At 53.4% G+C, this 21883-nt stretch overlaps 1 protein-coding gene across 1 annotated transcript in view; it reads right to left on the bottom strand.

The window, feature by feature from the left end:
• The window catches only part of SCARA5 (scavenger receptor class A member 5), a 99328-nt gene that overhangs the window by 4015 nt on the left and 73430 nt on the right, over nucleotides 1-21883 (bottom strand). The window contains exon 8 of the mRNA XM_028520623.2: nucleotides 4847-5041. Coding sequence (XP_028376424.1) covers nucleotides 4847-5041 — 195 coding nt within the window. The remainder of the gene's footprint in view (nucleotides 1-4846; nucleotides 5042-21883) is intronic.

The raw sequence follows: 21883 nt of genomic DNA, 5'->3' as shown, positions 1-21883 counted from the left end.
GGGAGAGGCCTCCTTCCGCTGTCTTGGATGCTGTTTCTTCCCCAGAACCTCTTCCCTGGCCACACACCCTCTGCTTCTTACACAATGAACCCTTTGAGGCCGAGCAATGGTTCGAAGATTAAATGCCTCCTGGAAAACACGTCAGTTTACAAATCAGCCAGGGAGAGGCTGCAGGCCCAAAAGCAATGTGGGGTGAGTTACGCCCAAAACAAATAAAGAAGCAAATAAAGGGGGCTGACAAGTACTGAAGAGGCCCAAGGTTAGGGGCCCAAATGTGAACAGAGGACCGTGAAGCTCTGAACTCTAGCTGGCGGTTAGCCAGGGAGCCCTGGCTGAGGCTCATCGAGCAGGAGCTGATCAAATGAGAGCGGGGTCACTAAATCGGCAGCGCTGAGTATCTGCAGCTACTACACAGCCCAGGGGTGAGGGGCCAGTGAGCCCATAAAACACCTCTGCTCCCCCCACGTCAGAGAGGCGAAAACTCCTGGGACTCCAGGCACCGAGGGTCACGTTGGCCTCGGCACTGACCTCTCATGCATCACGCAGATGCACGCAGACCTGCTGGTTACTCCGAGTGTGGCCGGAGGACCAGGAGCAGCAGCCTCACCTGGGTGTTCGTTGGAAATGCAGTCTCAGGCCCACCCAGACCTGAGTCGGAGCCTGCGTTCTAACCGGGTCTGTGTGATGTATGCAGGGCTCCAGGCCTGGGAAGCCCTGCCTGCCTCAGTGTGCGCTCCCACTCGGCTGCCCCCTTGGAGCTCCGTAACGAAGCCCCAGCAGGGTAGCAGGCTGGGCCCTCTGCTCCCCACTTTATAGGCCGGGACGATGGAGCAGCGGGCTGAAGTTCTATCTTGAGGAGGCAACATCGGAACCAGGGGCCGGGTCTTCTGACTCGTGCCGTTGGGGTGAGTCAGTGGAGATTTTATTTGCTCCTTGCCATTCATTTGTTCAACACTTACTTAAGGGCCCACTCCGTGCTCAGCACTGTTCTGGGTGTTTGGACCACATCATTGAACAGAAAAGCTAGAATAACAATGACACAAATCTCTCTGCTTCATGGAGCCGACATTTGAGCTTCTGTACGTTTATTTAGAGTAATATTAAAAAGCGGAATAAATTACACCGAATCCCCTAGGCTTCCATGGGAGCGTCACACAGAGAGCAGCAGGATAGCTACTGAACAGATGTTTAAGGGACAGGGAAACGGAGGCCCCAGAAAGATCAAGTAAGTTGTCCCATAACCATCAAGGGTAAGAGACCAACACCCAGGCCTCTGACGTCCCGCTGACCCAGTCTTCCTTCATTATAGAACCCCAGTGCACAGCACACAGTGCAGACACTAAGCCAGAGGGTGGAAAACCCTGGGCCAATGCAGCCCACTGCCTGCTTTTGTAAATAAAGTTTTATTGGAACACAGCCTCATCACTCGACTGCATTTTGTCGATGGTTGTTTTCATGCTACACTTGCAGAGTGGAGTTGTAAGAGCGACCGTCTGGACCACGACGCCTGAAATATTTACTGCTGGGCCTTTCATTGTTTGCTGAGCCTTGCACTAAGCCATCTCCCAGTGTTTGAATTTTTTCTTAGGAAAAAAAGGGGCAAAAATTAGTAATGATATGATTAGAAGTGAACACTTCTAAGGCACCTACTCCCACCTGCAAGCCTGTCTGCACTTGCACGCATCCTCACCTCCTGTTCATCTGTCCCACAGAAAGACGTCCTCTGCAGGCCCAAGTGCAGTTCACAGCTGTGCTAGATTCTAGTCCCGGCCGTCCCCTCCCAGACCTCGTCCCAGCCCCGCCCCTCCACCTTCTCTGTCCACATCCGCCTCCTCTCCAGCAGCTCTCGGACCAACCTTAAATCAAACGTCTTCAAGCCTGTCTCACTCGGGTCTTCCCAGAGCGGCTATAATTTGATTACTGAGCCTTGTCTAGGAAAGTTGCTACGGTGCCAGACCACTGAGAGCACTGCCAGGGACTGGCAGTTTCTGGTAGAGCCCTGGGGAGGGTTCAGAGTGGGCGGGCACTGGAGCCCTTCCTCCGTGTCTTCCTCCTCCCCTCAGCTCCCTCCCTCTCACGTTTCCCCAGTACTTATTATGCCCCGGGCGCAGTTCCGGGGGTCGGAGCTATGAAGGCGAAGCCCACGAGACGCTCTCGTGTACGGCAGAGATCAGGGAGTGTGGGAGGTGCTGTGGTAGAGACGAGCACAAAAATCGCTCCGGGAGCATAGCGTCGAATGGGGTGGGGGTGGAGAGGGGGATGGAAGGGGCCTTTGGGGGGGACAACTGAGCTGACTGTAGAAGCTGAGCAGGAACAGCCAGGAGGAGAGAAGGGAAGGGCGTTCCAGATAGAGGAGACAAGGAATGGCTCCTCGAGCCCAGGGAATGCAAGCAGGTTCATGTGGCTGAAGGGGAGACGGGAAGGGGTGGGGGCAGATGAGGGCAGGGCCTGAGGGACCAAGCTAAGGAAACCAAACCTGGCCCTTGTAATCTTCTTTCAAAAGTGGAAGGAGTGAAGAATGGGGAGCTTAAGAAATCTGCTCCAGGTCACCAGCCAGCTAGCGGCAGACGTCGGATTCTAAGTCGGGTTGACCCCTGAACCTGAGCTCCTAACCACTGTTCTACCCTGCCTGAGGTCCTAAGACAGGAGTAGTGAGAACAAAGAGGAGGAGACAGATTCCAGGGACACCGGAGAGGTAGACCCCGGGGGAATGTACAGGACCCACAGAGACAAGGGGACCAGACAAGGGGAAGAGGAGTGGGTGAGAGTGGCCGGAGGGAGGGGCCACGGGCATGGGAGACCCTGTGAGGCTGGGCAGCGGGCATCCTTGGGCTGAGAGTGGGGGGGCGAGTAGGGGCGGGGGTGTGGTCAGAGGGGTGTCTGGACGGATGCACAGCCCTGCCTGCGCCAGAATGGGGGAGCATCCCCTCCCCTCTGCACCAGGGCTGCTCAGGCATGATCGCCCTGGCGTGATTGCCCTGGCGACACTATTCAGGATCTATAACTGTGTCCGCCTTCACTTCTAAATGGAACACATTGAGCTCAGAGTCTCGGTTGACTCATCTTGGCGCTGCCACACTGAGCCCAGCTCCTGGACCACGGACGGTGCCTAGAAACTGCCATGGAAAGAAGGGAGTGCAGCTGGGCTAGGGGAAAGGGCGCCAGACCAGGCTGGGCTGGGCGGGTGCCCTCCCCTCCCCAGGCCCCCATTTCCCTCTGTGCACCAGTTCACAACACCTGGCTGGCCCGCCTGTCAAGGTCTTGAATGCCGCATGCCGTAAGTTATCGGACCATGACGGGGAGAAAGAAGGCACAGATCTGATGTGTGCACGGAAGCAAGGCCACTTCCCGCCGACTGGCCGAAGGAATCGAGTTGCAGTCTGAGAACTTCCCCACGTGCCATCTGATACCAACATCAAAGGGGATGAGAAAGGCCACGAGGTCTCAGTTTTGGGCTAACGCCACCCATGACGTTCAAGTGGCCTATTGTGGCTTCTCCAAAAGAGTTTTTGAGGGTTCCCCCCCGAAAAAGGTTTTACTTCCACTTGTTAGGAAGAAGTCCTCATTAGACTCAAACATTGAAAAGCAAGAACTTATTCCTACTGTTTCTGTTCCTTATGAAAACAAAAATGGCAATTTTTCTTGAAGAAAACCATCTGAAATCCAGCCCCCAACCTTCAGTGTTAGGCAAGCGCTCTGTGCCCGTGGACTGCCCCTGTGGAGCGGGGCCCTCTGAACTCCCCGTGCACCCTGGCCTTTCGAGGGGCCAAGTGGCTGTGTGTGTGGGGCCAAGTGGCTGCTCTCCACCAGCTGTCACAACAGATTGCACCAAGAGTCACTTTCGGTCAATGCGATTCTTGGTCTGCTCAGACTGCTGTACCGAAGCAGCAGAGACCGGGTGGCCGGGATATCTCTCCCAACCCTAGACACTGGGAGCCTGAGACCAGGCTGCCAGCACCACTGGGGGCTGGTGAGGGCCCTCCTTCGGGTTTAGACTTCTCTCTGTGTCCTCACAGAAGGAGGATAAGGGGGCTCTCAGGGAGTCTCTTTTTTAAAAAATCCTCACCCGAGTTATTGATTTTAGAGAGAGGGAGAGAGAAAGAGAGAAACATTGATGTGGGAGAGAAACATCGGTCAGTTGCCTTCAGTACACACCCTGACCGGGAGCAAACCCACAGACTAGGTATGTGCCCTGGAATCAAACCCACAACTTTTTGGTGTGCAGGATGATGCTCCAACCAACTGAGCCACCTGGCCAGGGCTTAGGGGTCCCTTTTATAAGGGTGCCAACCCCATCATGAGGGCTCAACTTGTGACCTAATCACATCCCAAAGGCCCTGTCTCCTGATACTATGTTGGGGATTAGGGTTTCAACATAGGAATTTGAGGCAGATACAAATATTCAGTCCATGACACTCATGACACTCAGTCCCGAGACTGAGGTCTCAGGGACAAGGTTCTGCACAGGAATTGCAGCAGCCCGTCATGGGGAGGGGGAGAAAGGCAGCTGTGAGGAGTGGGGGCTCCTTGGCCAGTCTGCATGTGACCTGGCTCCATTTCCCTCTCTGGGCAGGACGCGCGGCCCCTCCTCCCAGGCCGGCCCCAGGTCCCTTTAGCCCTGTGGCACAGTGGGTTGGGCAAAGAAAGAATGTTCTGATAATCAGAACTGTAGGAGACAGGCGGGCTTGCCTGGGGGACAGTGAGCTTCCTGTCGCAGGAAGTATCTGGACTGAGGCCAGGTGACATATGGCAGGGTTGCTGCGCAGGGGACTCGAGCTTTGGAGAGGAGTCCAGTCCTGGGATTCCCAGGCCCCTTCCCTGTGTCCTTTCCTCTAATGCCCCTTACCTTGCCCGAACCGAGCAGTGCGGGACACCTCCCCTGCGCCGCGGAAGCCCAGCATGCGGCACACCACGTCCCCGTCCTTCTTGTCCCAGCCGTCGTCGCACACGGTGCCCCAGCGCCGGTCGTGGTACACCTCCACGCGGCCCTCGTGCGGGCCGGAGCCGTTCACCAGCCGGATCATCAGCGCCTCCAAGCCACCTGCCGGCAACAGCCCACAGTCACCACTCCACTCTGGATGCACAGGTCGGGGAGGGGCCCCCCAGGGATCTCCCCTGACTCCCCTCCACCAACCCCTCCTGGCAGGGAAGAGGGGCCCCGGGCTGCCGCCACAACCGAAGCTGCGGCCAGCGCCAGTCGTGGTGTTCCCACTGCCCTTTATCAGCCTTCTTTTCTCCACCTCTTAGTTTCCTTTATGGGACTTTATTTTCTTTCCTTCTTAAATCACAGTTTACATTCAGTATTACTTCGTATTCGTTTCATGTGCACAGCATAGAAGTCAGACAGCCACACACCTCACGGAGTGCTCCCCGGGTATTCCAGTCCCCACCTGGCACCATACAGAGCTGTTCCTCTGTGGTTGCCTGCACCTCCCCATGACTATCTTGTAACTACCAATTTGTGCTTCTTAATCCCTCCGCCTTTCCTACCCAGTCCCTCAACCCCTCTCCCCTCTGGTGACCATCAGTCTGTTCTCTGTGTCTATGACAATAGACTTGACTTTCTTAGATCAGTTTTAGGTTCACAGCAAAGTGGACAGGAGGGTACAGAGGTCTCCCGCACACCCCCACACAGGCACAGCCTCCCCCACTTCCAACATCCCCCACCAACGTGGCGTATTAGTTGCAGCCGATGAACCTACACGGACACGTCACTGTCACCAAAAGCCCATGTTGCACAGCCTGTGCGTTTGGACAAATGCATCCACCTGTATAGTGTCGTAGAGATTAGTTCTGCTGCCCTGAAATCCACTGTGCTCTGCCTGTGAAAATGCTGGCTCCCGGGCCCACTGGGACCTACTGGGTCAGAACCTTGGTGGCAGCAATCAGGGATCTGTTTTCTCACAAGTGAGAAATGATTTCGTTGGCTGGCACTGGGAGGGACAGGCTTCGATGCTCTGCAATGTTCCTTCCAGCTCCAATGTTCAGGGACTCCAAGGCCAAGGAAGATGTCAAAGTTGTCTCTTTTTTTGCAGCCAGAAATCAGCTGGGTTGTGCAGGGTGCAGGTGGGGACGTGGTACTGTGACCCAGTGGCACGTGGGTGGCTCGATGCAGGAAAACCCCCGTGTGAGCTGCTAGAGACAACTCTGCAACCCGGTGGAGTTCTGCTCCCAATGAGCGCTGCCGCCTCGGACTGCTTTTTCTCTTTCCTTTTTGGCCAGATGGGCTGGGGGATTCCTGCTTCCAATGACTGTGACTTGGCAAAGACCTTGGTAGGCCCCTGGGGGAGATGGCAGAATTGATCAACCGGCATCTGCCCCGCACAAGAGAGGAGAGGAGCCCGGGCGGGGCATGTGCCGGTGACATGCTGCCCGGGCTGGGGCAGCCCAGCACATTCTGCACAGGGAACCAGAGAAGTCACCAGGAAACCACACTGTTCCCGAGACACCAAACAAGTACAGGGCGACGGCTCGCACAGGCCCCTCGAAATGTCCAAGGCCACTTGCTCTGCCCCCACACCTCTCATTGTTCTCCCCATAGAGATGTACTGAAAACACAGGCTCCCACCAGGTTGTCAACAATGGCAGAGGATGAGCCAGGGGACACAGCAAATCTGGAGCAGGGACACCTGGGGAGGGGCTGGAATGCAGAGGCCGGGTCTGAGACAGAGGAGCCCCTAGTGGCCGCAGTGACCTGCTAGCCCAGAGCTGGCAGCGGCCAATGAGGCCTGACCCTGGTTGGGCGCTTGGCCCTGGGGGGGGCTGGCCGAGGCTGAGATGTCAGGCTTGATTTCTCACAGGCCGGCCTCGCCTCTGTCACGGTGGCCGTGGGCCAACTGAGGCCAGGAGGCCTCCACGGAAGCCCTCGAATGGGGCATAAGGAGAAGAAAGTGGCAGGAGGGCTCTGTGGGTCTGAGCAGCCCAAGTGGAGTTCGGGGTGTCAAGTCGAAATAATAGGAAGAGGCTGGGTTGGGGGTGGGGGTGCTGGGCAGCCGAGACTGGCGTTCAGAGAGCCCCCTTAGCCTCTCTGCTCTGGCCAACCTGAATGCACTCCATTCACTTCTGTTTAGCGAAATAAGGGACTGACCGCCTCTCAGGGGCCTGATCCTGTTCTAGAAGCTGTGGGCAAATCCAGGAACACAGTCTCTGCCTTCACAGACTGCTTTTTTAGTGGGAAAGATGAACAATGAAGCCAAAAAACAAAGACAAATATATTTGTATAACCCAAGTTAACCCAAATATAGCCCAAGTATTGATGAGGGCATCGATAGACACAGAGATACAGAAAGGGAATGGACAGCGAGTGGAGGCGCCGTCTTGGATGGGGAGACCTGGGCAGGGCTTTTCCTTGAACCCCCAAGAGGGGGGACACCCAGATGTTCACAGGGCAGGGCCCCAGTTGTTGTTTTTTCCTATTGCCCCAGATTTAGGGTCAGAGGTTCCTTGCTTCTATACAGAGAAGCAGACAGAGGAGAATTCCTTCAAATTAAAAGCTCAGACCAGACGCTGATGTAAAGAACCCAGGGAACTGTGGTCAGGGCACCTGCCTGGGATGCCGGCCAGGCCCCTAGTTGGGAGATATGTGAGAGGCAACTGATCGATATTTCTCTCCCTCTCTTTCTCCCTCCCTTCCTCTCTAGCAATAAATAAGTAAAATATTTTTTTTTAAAAAAAGAAGAACCCAGGGAATTGGCCCTTTCTAGCTGGGCTGCCTCCTTGCTTTCTCCCAGATCGAAGGGCTCGATCACCCCACTGTCGAGTTTCCTGGCACATCAGTAGATCTAGCCGCTGCTTGGAGCTTTCCGCCCAGCTGCTGCTCCAGAGCATGGAACCCACCTCCTCATTCCCTGACCTGCTCTACCCACCCACCCATTACGCAAGCCACTCCGGGTACCAACCGCAAAGGCTTCCTCCACCCGCCTGAAACGGCTCTGGCTCAGTCCTGACCTGGCCCCTCAGTGAAGAGGGTGTAGCTGAGGCACAGATGGGGTCAGGTCACGGAGAAGAACAGACATGGTGTCTGGACTAGGGAGCCTTGCATTTCCTGGGGTTACCTCCAGTGACAACTTTCTTCAGCTTCGTTGTGGGCTACAGACACCATCGTCACTCAGTGCATGGAGCTGTTTTTAGGTACCACTCCCATAGTCTTTGGGCTTTCCTAGTCATCACAGGTGATGGAGAAGCCTTGAATCGTCCAGCTGGCAGGTACTTGGAGATCACACAGTCTAAACTCTTCATGGGATACACAAGAGAACAGGCCAGGAGAGGTGATGTGTCTTGCCCAAGGTCATCCCGCAGTTAGCAGTAGAAGGGCTGGGGCCTGGACTTGACACTTAACTCTTGGGCCAATTCTGTCTATACCTTCTCTTTCCTTCCAGTGTCTTTAGTTTTCATGAGATCTCTGGGCTTCATGACTTTGATCCTAGTTACACTAACCTTGAACTGTAATGCTTCTACCCCCAAGTTCACAGAAACAGTTTGACTTCTCCTAAGAGTTATAGGAGGACCAAGATGGTAGGATGCCCTTGGGAACTGCTGAGTTTGTACTGAAAATGAACGTGTCAGGGGAAGATAAACCAGCCTTAGCTTTTGAGGAACGTGACAATATTCATTGAAGTCCAGGGTCATTCTGCTTCCTGTGCACAGATTTGGGGTGCTGAAGATGCTTTATGTGTATTCATTCTTTATAGGTTTCTTTATCAATGTATGCATTTCTTTTTCTATTACTCATTTACTTATCCATCCAGGTGTACATACAGAACCCCTGCCACATTCCAAAACTGTGCTAGGGGCTGAGGATGCATGTATTTGTCCTTGAGGCATTCTAGATAAGAACACAGAATGGCGGGGCTGGTGGAGATCTCAGGGACTACCCAGTGAAAACCCTCATCTAGAAATGAGGAAACTGAGGGTTTAGAGAGAGGAAGTGACCAGCTGTTATTGGGATGCCGGGTGCCTCTCTTTCTAGACCACTGCTCTTTCCGATGCCAGCCACTTTCAGTCCTGCCTAAGCCATGCCTCAGAGTGAAGCTGGTTCGAGGTTCAACTGACGGGGCCAAGGCGGAGGCAGGCTGGCACTCCTCAGACCAGAGGGCACAGCTTGAGAGAGCTCAAGAAAAGCTTTGTCTGTAAGGGCTACATGTACATCTCTTATTTTCCCTAGGGAAGTGCTCCTTGCAGAGAGAGAGAGATGATGTTTTCTTTGTCCATGACCCTGCAATACTTAATATTATACTTAGCTGACTGAAAATGCCAAGTAAATGTTTGAAGAACAGATGGGATGAAGAACAGAAGGGTGCATGGATACATGACTTTGCTAGTAGGTACAACTGGAATCCCCAGCCGAGTGCCTCACAATTTCTGCATCTCTCTGGTTCCGGCCTCCATCGTGAGTGCCTGGCTGCTGAGAATGGGTGCTGTGCCCCTCACTGATCCTGCCAGCTCAGGCAGGAATGGTGGCACTCCAGGAAAGATGCTGTGCACTCACGGTCCACACGGTCACTGGGGGTCCGGCCTCTGGGTTGCATCTATTTGTGCTGCCTTTCTGTAGATCATGGTAGACTCCCTATATATTGTTTCATCCTTATGTATTGAGCCAGCCACGGGGACACAGAGGTATATTAACCCTGCTTCTTCTCTGCATGTAACAATGCCCGAGACATTTGGCAAAAATGCCCTCACTAAGGGCCACAGGAGTGGGTCTGAAGCAGGCAGTGGGGGGCGATGAGGGAGCTGAGCCAGCTGGAGGGGACCAGCTGGGGGCTGGTCAAGGCCGCTGCCACTGCTCTTCTCAAGTCTGGGAGGCACTGAGACGCTCAGTCTTCCCCATTTCCTCACCAGTCACACTCACTTCCCAGGGCTGGCAAGCAGTTCAGTGACAAAGTTTCTCTCCTTGACCAAACCCTAGGCTCCACCCTGGTTTATAAAGACTTGAACAAAACACTAGCATAATTTTTAACAGCTCGAAGCCACATCCCTTGGCTGGCCCTAGCCTCCGTTAAAGTGCCCGCCTGAGAAAACTCAAGGTTATTGAAAGGATTTACTGTTGGTCCAGCCAACTCCTGAAGATAGGGCTGCACTTCCCAGGCTCCCTGGGAGGGGAGGAACGGAGCTCGGATCAGCGCCAAATGGGTGTGATAGGGACCAAGCCCCTTCCCGGTTTTTGTGATTTTTAATATCCCTGATCTACTGAGCCTCCACTTGCCTCCTTTCCTATCCCCTCATCATCTTTTTATTTTATTTATTTTTAAGATTTCATTCATTCACCTTTAGAGAGGAGAATGGAGGGAGAAAGAGAGGGAGAGAAACACCAATGTGTGGTTGCCTCCCACATACCCCCTACTGGGGACCCTGCCCTCAACCCAGGCACGTGCCCTGACTGGGAACCGAACGGGCAACTTCCTGGTCCACAGGCCGGCACTCAGTCCACTGAGCCACACCGGCCAAGGCTCCTCATCCTCTCTTTAAAACGCCCACTCTCCTCTGTACAAATCAAAACTGCGTTCAGTTTGTGCTGGTCTCTTTTCTCTATTGCAATTGTACGTTGCTGGTGAAAATCTGTCCTGTCCACTGTAACCATCATCTGGCTTTGTTTATCTTGAACATCAAATGCGGTAAGACTGGCATTCGACAAGCCAATCGAGGTGTGAGCCCATGGACGTTTCCCTACACATGGGTAAGCACATCTGTCCAAACCACTGTGATGATCACTGGCAGGACCACCCAGACTCTGTCAGGAGTCTGAGCCAGGGGAAATGCAGAGAGCTGAGCAGAAGCAGACGCAGAAGGAGACAGGGACAGAAATTAAGGAGCCATGTTGAAAGTGAGACACGAGCGTGTGGACGTGAACCCCTGGTGCCATGGCCCCAGAACTGCCTCGCATCTGAATGACCTCGCCATTCCAGGCCCTGCAAGGCCCACCTTGACCATGAGCCCTGATCTTCTGAAGGAGGTGCCCCCTCTATAAGCCCCTCTCACTTGCAGTGACCCAATGAGTCCCTAGCCCTTGTCACCAAAAATATCCAAAGAGAGCCTCTGTGAATCCAACACACCAATCCAAGGGCTGCTTTGCTACTTGCCTCCTGAGCCCTGGCTGGGTTCAGGAATTTGGACGGGGGAAATGCAGCAGCAGTGATTGCTGTGGGGAGGCAACAGGAGAGAGTGGAAAGAGGTTGGATCTGGACTTAGGCACTGGCTTTGAATTCTGGCTCCACTCCTTGCCAGATGTGACCTCTTTATACCTACCCTCTTCTTAAAATGGGCGTCATGGTGGCAGTCAGAAGCAATAGCACATGGCAAGTTATGGACACCTCTCACTGAGAGCTCCCACCTTGGCTGGTCAGTACTTTGCCCAGCAACACGTGGGTCAGCTCTGAAGCATCTTCATGCTTTGCTGCGGATTGCTTGGATACACTGGCCAGAGCAGGAACGTATCTTTGAAACCCTCTTTGCAAAGCAACTCTCCTGCATGGGGAGGGGGAGCTGAGTGGGGGGCAGCCCTCCAATTGGATTCATCTCCTCCTAACTTCCTCTGCCCTCCCCAGGGCACACGCAGTTCCTGGCTCTTCAGCATACTAGGGGATGGGGACAGGGGCTCCTGCGGCTCCTGCTGTCATCAGCTTTCTTCTCTCTGATGTGAGCTGGATGCGATTCCTTAAGCAAGGCAGCTCTGGAATGGTCCAGGAATGTGGTGCTGGGCCTGAGGCCACCGAGGGGGCCTAGTACAGACTTTACAAATCTCATATGTGGGGAGACTCTCCTCAAAATGAATGGGGTTTTTTGTTGTTGTTGTTGTTATTGTTCTCTTTGCCTTCTAAATACTTACATAGGAAAAGCAAGGTCTCAGACAAGCAGGCTCAGTCTACCCCAGCCAGACTCCCCTGGCTTTGACTATTGAGCCCCAGAGCCGGAAGGGGGTTGTGCAGCCCTCTCCCACCTCAAACACAGGAATCCCCTCCACTCGTACCAATGCCTGACAGCTGCTCATCCTGCCCCTGGGAATGGAAGGGAGCTTGACAGTATCTCCCGGGAATCCATTCCAGGCTTTCTAAACCAGCATCTGGTTTTATTCACAGGAACTGGCATCTCCAAATGGCTCCAATGTTTCTTCACCTAATTATTTTCTACCTTTGTCTTACTCTCTATGCTTTGAGTTTTGTGCTTCTAAGTGGGGAGAGAGGTGTGAAATACCTTCCCCTTCCTCCAGCATCTGTGGAGCACCACTGAGGCAGCGGCTTCATTACTCGGCCCCTCAGCTGGGCCCAGGGTCTGGGAAGACAGCTTAACTGGCAGTAGCTACTGTCTCGGAACCACTTTCCAGGGCTGGGGTAGCCTTAGAACTACTTACTACCTGCAGAGCTTGTCCACACCTGGCTCAGAGCTGCCCTCAAACCCAACTACAAGAAAGCCAAGTCCTGGGTGCCACTCAGGAGAGGTTTCAAGTCAAGGACAGCCAGTGAAAGGAACTCATGCATACCCAGTGTCCACTACATGTCAGACACTGTGCAGAGTGCCTCATACATGCATTTATTTGCTCGCTTATTCTTTGCAACAGCCCCATGAGTTAGTTATTATGGCTCTCACTTAACAGGAAAAAAAAATGAGCCCAGAAAAGTCAAGTAATTTGCCGATGGCCACACAGCTGTTACAAGGTAGAGCCTGGGAGAAGAGCAAAGTCCTCCCTTCCTTCCTTCCTTCCCTCTTTCCTTCCTTCTTTCCCTCCTTCCTTCGTAATCCTCATCCGAGGATTTTTTAATCTTGATTTTAGAGAGAGAGTAAGAGGGAGAGAGAGAGAAAGAGAGAAACATTGATCAGTTGCCTCCCATATGCACCCAAACTGGGGACCAAACCCACAATCTATGTATGTGCCCTGACCAGGAATCGAACCCGTGACTTTTTGGTGTATGGGACGATGCTCCATACATCGCCCACCAGGGTGCAAAGTCCTTTCCTCTTCAAACCACAGAGATAACTGTTAGACTGAATACCTAAGACAAATATTTAATAAACACCACTCTCTGTACATAAAATACCTTTCAGCTACCTCCAAACAGCCCTATGGTGGCTGCAGTAACTAGTGTCTTTAAAGGGAAGGAAAAGAGCCTTGGATTAAAGCAGTGGCTCTCAGCCCAGGGCTGCATGGAAGACTCTCCTGTGGCGCTTTGACGTCTGCCAGCGGTGGGGGAACGGTTTCCAGTAGTTCGCAGGTGATGTAAATGCACTGCCAGGGTTGAGAGCACGGTTTGAAGGGATGGATCTGGGATCAAGTCCCAGCTATGCAGCTGTCACACCTTGTGAGGAAGGCCCATGGCTGTCACCTCCTCCGGGAGGGGTTCCCTGACTGGTGTGCACTTTCCACACACAAGAAATGTTGCACTGCCACTTCCTTTCCCAAGTCTCTCTGCCCTGGCCAGGGTGAGCTCCGTGACAGCCGGGGCCACGGCACCCACGTGCTTCCCCACCGCAACCCCACTTGCGGGCAGGGAGCCTGGTGCACGGCCGTGCTCAACACATTGCACTGAATGGGTGAGCGAGTGAGTGAATGGGTGAGTGGGATTCCCAGCCCTGCGAGGGGCTCTGGGAACAGAACTGATCCCTAAGTGCCCTAGAGCCTGCCTGGCTGTGCATCAGGAGGGCCCCAACGCTCAGGGAACTTGGCCTCTAAAGAAGAGGACAGGAGGGAAACCCGCCCTGAGCCGGCAACACCGCAGCTCCGCTCTGTTAGGTTTGTTTATCCTGACTTCCAGGCCCGAGGTTGTGGAGAAGAGAAATAAACACATGGGGCTGGGAAAATGGGCTCTGATGTTCTGCAGCTGCAGAGTAGAGCCCAGGGCATAATCTGGACCAGCTGCCTGCGAAGGAAGTTGAACTTTCATTCTCTTGTGAAGAAAGAACTCCCTGTGCCCGCAGCCACCCAGGGCCTCGGAGCCCCACCTCTCTGAGGTGGGGAAAGTCAGTCTCTGTCCTTCTGCAAAGATGACATTTCTTCCCCCTCTCCCCCCCCCAACATCCGTGGGAAATGTGGTTCATGTGGGGGAGCAGGAGCCATCCCACAAGCAAACTCAGGAATTTCTGGTCAGGCTCTGCTGGAGGGCATTGCTTTCGAAATGTGGTCTGGCCTGTGGGTGTGCATTATAAAATGCTATTTCCTAATGGTAATTAGGAAACTTAATATGCTGGTAACATGGTGCTCTGTGCCTCCTCAAAGCACTTTTGTGAGATGGTCTCATCTGATCTTTGGTCCTCCTCCAGGGTGGGTGGTATCACACCCACTTAACAGGTGAGGCAGCTGAGATTCAGAGAAGGAAAGTAACTTTCTTTTTGTTGTTTGTGTTTTTATCCTTACCCGCACATGCTTATTGATTTTAGAGACTGGGAGGGAGAGAGAAAGAGAGAGAGAGAAACATCGACTGGTTGCCTTTCATAGGTGCCCCGACTGGGAACCGAACCCACAACTTAGGCATGTGTCTTGACTGGGAAACGAATCTGGGGCCTTTAGGTTCACAGGATGACGCCCAACCAGTTGAGCTGCACAGACCAGCGTGGAAAGTGACTTTCTTAAGGTCACATAATAAAGTGGCCACGCCTGAGTCTCCAGACCCACAGCCCAGTGGGACCAAAGTTCTGCGTCTGGAGAGACAAAGGTGCTCAGGCACCGCTGGTGAAAAGGAGTAGCAGAAATATCTCCCAAGTTAACCCTTCGCTAGTCATGCTGGATTGGTTTTAACTGTTGACTCGCCTGTTGGTCTTCCCCATTCTTGTGCATGTCCTTTGGAAACGAGGACTTTGCCTCGGCTGATTTTGTTTCTCCAATGCCCTGCTCGTGGTTGCCTGGCCCCTAGTAGGTGTGCGGGGGAAAATTGTCTGATCAAACAGGAAATGAGGCACTTTGCCTGCCTGGCCCAGAGCAGTAGCTCTCCCCGTCACAGTGGGAGGACATCCCCAAGGCCCAGAAGTTCTGCTCGGAGCTCATCTGTAGGAAGTTCCTGCGGAGCCCCGTGTGGAGGTGAGTCCTTTGTCTTGCTTGTGCTCCCAGGGCCTCTAAAAGGGCAGTGAGAGCAGCTGACCTCCAGGACTAGAAAGGAATGCGTGGGGGCCAGGAGAAAGTCAATGATGCTGAGCTCTTGTTTCATGTGCAGCTGAGGCAGCGGGATGCTCATTGGGCAGCCCTCTAAAGGCTTCATGGACCCACTGTCTTGACCTCTGAACCACAGGTCTAGAACTAGGGGCCTTGCCTAAGAAGGCTCTCCCACGCCCTCTGCCTGCACTCACACGCTGTCCCCACCGTGCCCTGTTTCTTTTTTCAGTTTTGCTCTCCTTCAAGTTCAAAGCCTGAGACACCCCTGGCCGGAATGCTTCCCTCTCCCCATAGTTTCAGTCCTTGGAAACAGAGCCTGCCGTTAGCACCATGTTGACCACCGTTTTGCTCTATGACATTCGGCAAGTAAGTCGACCTCTCAGAATAGTTTTCTCATCTGGGATAACCACGCAGACCTTAGGGTTACTCTGAACGATACATGAGCTCCGTGGCTGGGGCTCTCATGAAGTAGGGTTGAACTCAATGTAAGCCCCAAGGACCGTGCTGGGGAACGGAGGCACTGTGGCCAAGTCTGCGAGGAAACCAGCCATGACCCCCTCCTGTCGAAGTGCCCACAAGACCTCTGGGATGTCCACTGGCTTGGCCTCTGTCTTTTATCTTCTTTGTTCAGTCGGAATTCTACCAGAGGCTCTTTGGGAGAGAGACTGAAATCCAGAGCCAGGGGAGGTAAATCCATCTAGATAACTGGTTCCAAGTACAGCCTGAGGGCGTTTCCCACCGTCTAAGTGGGGCAGCGCAGTTAATGCTGCTAAAGCTGATTCAGTTACGTCAGAAAGTGGCTGCGAGGCACCTCCAGGATTTGATCTGCGAGCCTGCAACATGCCTTCCCGCACCCCAAAGGGGAGAGGGTGCGGGTCAAGGGAACGAAGAACAATTCCCCAGATTGTTTGAATTGCTTTCTACATAAACTGTTCAACCATTCCTGGTTTTACAGTACATCTCAACATAAAACTTTTCTTCGTAAACCCACATCAAAGACCCAAACTTTACCTGGTCAGTGGTACCAAGGCATTGTTTTTGGAGAAAATTCCTCGATCACCTTCAGTCTGAAAATCTGTGCTTCTAAAGGAGTTCTCTGGCAGGGCAAAGCTGGGAGACCACCGCCTGTCACCCAGGGAGTCGGCCGTGACAGTTTTAGTGGGAGCCGCCCCCGGGCCCTTCTGGAAGGGTGGACACCGCAGTGTCAGCTACACATGGGTTAGGAGGGACATGGAGACACAGCCTGCGACAGACCCCTTGCTACTCACCGTAGAAAGGAGAGGTGCTTGGGGAAGAGTCACACCAGTTACCTCTGCTCACGCGCCTGAAATACCCCACTAGGCTAACTGAAAAGAGCAAACCTTCTCGAGTTGCACTTGCATACTTGGCTGCTAATTCTTAGCATAACCTCCAAACCCTGGCACGCTCATTTCCTTCCAGTTAGCCCTCAGTTTCAGCTCTCAGTTGGTCCCTGCTTTCACTTCGAGTTTACTTAGAGAAGCGTTAGCCGTCCCGTTCATGACCTCCTAGCCCCTCTCAGCACCATTCAGCCATGATTCCCCAAGGGGGCTCCGTTCCTCCTGCCTAAGCTGTTTTTCCTCTAGTGGACCGCGCTACAGCTCTTCTCTCTTGCCTTTTATAAGGCACAAGGCACGGGGCTGGATAGCTCAGCTGTTCCCAGAAACGGAACACTCTTTCTTACATTGGGTTCAACACTTTTTCTCAGGCACCCCCACCACACACCCACATTTTATCACCTGGCTTCTTAAAGGAGCCAGGCCCTCTGTTTTTCCAGCCCCTCTTGAATCTTTTTGAAGCCGTCAGACCAAGGGCAGCATGGATCAATCTGAACGGAACTGTTTTCTGCACGTGGCTGTGTAAATGCTCTCCTGGAAGGGGTCACTAGGAAGCTTTCAGGCAGAGTCTCAGGATTTGTTTTTGGAAGGCTTAAGACAGGCTTTTGGCAAATCAGAACATCTGGAAGGCCAGATCGCATTCTCCGAGTAGAACCGGGGGAAGAGGAAATTGCAGCCGGTGGGGGTGGGTGGTGGGGCGTGGGAGTGGGGTGGGGTGGGGCTGAGGGACTGGCCTCAGAGCTGGGACAGAAGGGGCCTCGGGTTCCCAGACTGCCACCCGAGGCCTGTGCTGCTCCCCAGGGCTCACGTGCCGTCTTCTCGGGAGCTGTGTTTCTGACAAGCAGGACTTTCTAAACGGGGAGCGACTCAGACTAGAGAAGGAGCAGGAGCCACAGAGAAACAGGAACTTGGGATGTGGGCCTTTCCATGAGGAGGAAGGGTCTGCCCACCCTGTGCCCGGCACCGGTGACAGTGCTGGTCCTCCCCCCATCCCTGGTCAGTCGCTGGCATGCCGCTCCCTGCTTACAGCCCACACTGGCTGCCCTGTGCCCGGAGGTCAAGCTCGAACTCCTGACCATGGGTCCCCGCATACCTCTCTGGCTGTACTGTATTTTTCTTATGCCCCAAACCCTTGCCATGCAAACTATTTGGATCTATCAGGCAATACTCTGCCAGTTCATGCACCTTTCTCTTTACCTGGAACACTTCACCTTCCACAACCACCTGTTGGACACCTACTTGCCCTTCAAGACACCTTCAATACATGTATTCAATACATGATTGCTAGAGCAGTGAATAAGCCCATGCTCTGTTTCCTAAATGTTTTCCTTCCTTCCACACATCCACCTGTTCTTTATGATGGAAGTGAGGGGGCCAAGACCCCCCTTCCTGGCGGCTCTGCCTCACCCATCTCTCTTCTGCGCCTTCCGAGGCCAGCTCCATGTCCCCTGGCTTTCCAGTCCATAGGCCCCAGCCTTGGCTGTCCCTGCCCAGTGTTCATCTGGTTCCCACTGTCACCTCATAAGCCATGTCCTTGTCCTTGTTTCCCTCTCTCTGATGTCTCCTGCTGTGGGTCAGCCAGGACCGGAAGCAATGTTTGCTGCAGGACAGTTTGTTGGAGTGAATTTTGTGTCCCTGCATATTTTCGGTGCGACTAGTCATTAAACTTAGGGGAGGAGAAGTTTGAGGAGAAGACATTTGGAAAACACCTTTCTACCTCTACACATCCTTTGGTGTCATCTCCCTCACTCTTCCCGGGGAGAGAGAAGGAATGAAAGGATGTACTAATGAAACGCACGTGTGAGGGCATCAGCACTGCCAGGTACATCTGCACAGAGTATCTTAGTAAGGCTACTGTGCTCAGCTCACACGATCTCAAAGAACAGGGGAACCAGTGACACGGGAAGGGCTTCTCAGTCAAGTGTGGACCGCGCCCCCCACCCTGCCTGCACCCACTGTGAAAAGTTTGCTCTGGCCCATGTCAGTGCCAGAGGCAGGTCAGGAAGCCACGGCTTGGGGAAGTGAAGAGCAAACAGGAAGATGGGGGAAAGTACCTTAAAGGTAACTGAGCGCTGCTGGGGCAGGAGTTAGCACCTGCGCACTGAAGCAGTAAGAACAGGAAGGAGTGGCCCACGAGGACCATGTGCTGTCAAAGGCCGGGACAATGAAAGATGACTCAGGGTGGTAGCAGAGGGACTCTGGCCGACCAGCAGACCTGACCTGTGTGCTGGCTCCACTCTGTGTGAACTCCGGCGACTCCAGGCAGGGCCCTTACCCTTCACCCGGCCTCCGCGCCTCTCTCACGTGCACCTGGTCATGCCTCCTGCACATCGCTGTGAGAGTTAAGTGAAGTGATATGCACAGGTGCTACCCCCCCGCCCCACAGTGACAGGTATGAGTCTGTCGGTAGTATTATGTGAATGGTTCCTTTTTTTAGGAGTTAACGTTTAAATCATGTTGTTGTTGGGGTATTCAAGGTGTGTGAGGGAAAGAGGATGTTGATGCACTAAGTGAATAAAGAAATATAATTGTATGTAAAAGGTCCAGTAGCTCTGTCTCTCCTTGCCTGAAAAAATGCTAATTCCCAGGGCTACCTTATCCTTAGCAGATTCCTTACAACCAGCTGTAGGGGCAGGGAGGGGAGAAGAGGAATTCATGGACAGCAAAGGACTGTCTTTGCATCCCTTATTCTAAGACAGAGACAGACCATTCATCTCAGTGGATGAGTGGGTAGAACAACTACGGGACATTTACACAATGGAGTACTACTTGGATGTAAAAAAAGAAGAAAATTTTACCCTTTGTGACAGCATGGATGGACCTGGAGAACATTATGCAAAGTGAAATAAGCCAGTCAGAGAAAGACAAATACCACATGATTTCACTCATATGTGGAATCTAATGAACAAACTGAACTAACAAGCAAAACAGAGACAGACTCAGAGATGGAGAGCAGGCTGACAGCTCTGGGGGTGGAGGGATCGAGCAAAAAGGAAAAAGGGTTCATGGCCACAGACAATGGTGTGGTGACTGTGGGGTGGGGGAGGAGGGGATAAGGGGATAAATGGTGATGGAAAAGAGACAATACAAAATAAATTAAAAACAAAAACAGAGATAGAAACATCTCAGCAGCCAGGGGGGAAAAACGGTCTAGAAGCCACCATCCTAGTCCTGTATTTTGAGCTCACCCCACACACTGGAGTGTCCACCGCCCACCCCCCCAAACTTACACCCCTAACTACTCAAAACACACGCAGGATGTTGGACGGCCTTCGGGTTCTCTGAGATGCCACTGATAACTGTCAACACGCGCTGGCTCCGAATTAACCCTCGGGTTGTTCTGCATGTATTTTCCATATGAAACGAAACTGAGGGAAAAATTTTAAACAATCTGAACTTACATCCTGCTTTAAATTCATGCTGTGGGGCTGAAACAAAACTGGATCCTCTACCCACCCCCTAAGTGCAAAAATACTATTTATTTTTCTTGCAAATGGACCATATACAAGGGTAAAACAAATGTCTTTCTGTCTTGAGATGTATATATGTAACTTTTTTTCCCCTGGCCAAACTCCCCACCCAAAGTCAAACATCTAACAGAATGACTAATATCACCCTTGCCTGGAAAAAAACAACAACAAAAAAACAAAAACGCTCCCCACAAAACAAAAAACCCCTCTCCCTCTCATCGAGCAGGAAACAGGAGATCGGGATTCTAGACCCAGCGGGGCGTGCCCTGACCTGACCTGCGGGTTGCGGCAAGTCTCCCCAGCCCTCTGCCCTTGCTCCCTGTCACTAGTGAACTCCAAACCGGGGCGGGCTTGGGCGTGGGAGAGGAGTGGGTCTGAAACCCCACCCAACTCTGAAACCCTATGGCTCGATCAAAGCACAAGTAAACAATTGCGAGGTCTTGTATAAACACATGGTAATATTGACTTCCGGCTTGGGTCCAGGATGGTGTTCTCCATAATGCCCTCTTCAGAGAACACCCCCAATTTCCAGTTCTAAGCTGTCAATCTTATTTTTTTCATCCACCCCTTCCATGCAGTAACATCCCCACCTGCTGGAACTGGAGGTTTGTGCTGCCCAAGTGAGGTGTTCGTAAAGGTTCCACAGCCTCAGCGCAAGCCTCTGCTATGTTCCTTTCTGCAGGGAGGGGAGACCTCGGAGGCCGAGAACTCCTTCTTCCCACCCCTGAGGTCTCACGGTGGGGCTGCCCTGGGCCCAGGGATGACTAACAGCCCCCAGAAGTGGGTACTTTGTGTGGGTCAGAATTTCTGCACTTTCCTGAAAGATGATCCTTGGCTTCCTCCTCAGAGTCTCAGTGCCAGGGATCGAGTTAATGCCTCTGGGATTGGAGTCCTTGGAAACCTTACAGGGAGTCTCATCCCATCATGGGTTTTATGTGGTCAGAGGCAGGCCGGGAGTCGGGGGGAGCAGGCCGTGGGAAGGCACCGAGCTCAGCTCTGAACTGCTGCGGTGGCCCCCTTCGGCCTGAGGCCCTTAAATCCATATGTCCAGGTGAGGGAATGAATCACTGGGGGTTTTAGGGAGCCCAGCCCTACTCTTCAAGACCAGGGGCCTAAGCTGTCATCCCAGAATCAGAGAAGTCAGAGGCCTAGGTTCTGGGCTCTGCCCCCGCCTTTGCCTTGGGGGAGTCAGCTCTCCACTCGGGGCCTCTGAGAACAGGGAGATGGATGGATGGCCTTTGGCTTTGTTGTTCACGATTCCTGTGTGTCCCCTACCTTCCTCTGCCTGCTGTGGAAAGGCTCCCACTGATGCAGCTGTCTCTGCCGAGCCACCTCACTTCCCCGGCCCATCACACTTTGGGGTCTCATCAGGGGCAGGAAGGAGAGGCTTAGAGCTTTGTGCAAGGGCTGTGGTCTGACCTCTGGGCTCCTCAGGGCAGGAAAGAACGCCAGCAGTCCCTGAGGACGGGCTGTCCAGAGCTTACATCAGCCTCTCTGGGTGTCGTCAATAGGCGCCAGAGCCAAGTGGACTAGACGCCCTTTCCCTAAACTCCCCACCCAGGCTCAGGGGTGGGTGGGGCTCTCTACCACTGCGCCTCAGCCCCCACCTCCCACACTGGGCCCCCAGCCTCAGAGCCCCAACCCAAGTGCAGAGACCAGCCAGCAGAGCCCACAGAGGTGAGTTACACGGTGACGAAAGCGTCCTTGGGATCAGTGGGGGCGGACGGCCGCCACCTCTCCCCAGGCTCAGCTAGTGCAGACCTCCTCTCTGCCCTCAAGCCCACTGACCAACAGCCGCCCAACAGTCCCTGACAAGCATCCCTCTCGTACGTGGGCAGCGTTTCTGATCTCCCCTTGGAGGTCATCCTTCCACAGCCCCTCCCTTCCTGCACCCCATCAGGAGTTGTTTACTTCACACAGCTGAATGCCACGCTCCTCCTCGGCACGGTCAACAAAGAGAGCCGGGGAAGGCAGCTGCCCAA

The sequence above is a fragment of the Phyllostomus discolor genome, chromosome 8 (genome assembly GCF_004126475.2).
Source record: "Phyllostomus discolor isolate MPI-MPIP mPhyDis1 chromosome 8, mPhyDis1.pri.v3, whole genome shotgun sequence".
NCBI classification, from domain to species: domain Eukaryota; kingdom Metazoa; phylum Chordata; class Mammalia; order Chiroptera; family Phyllostomidae; genus Phyllostomus; species Phyllostomus discolor.
The sequence above is the reverse complement of the archived record's forward strand: the minus strand, read 5'-3'. Positions and strand labels throughout refer to the sequence as shown.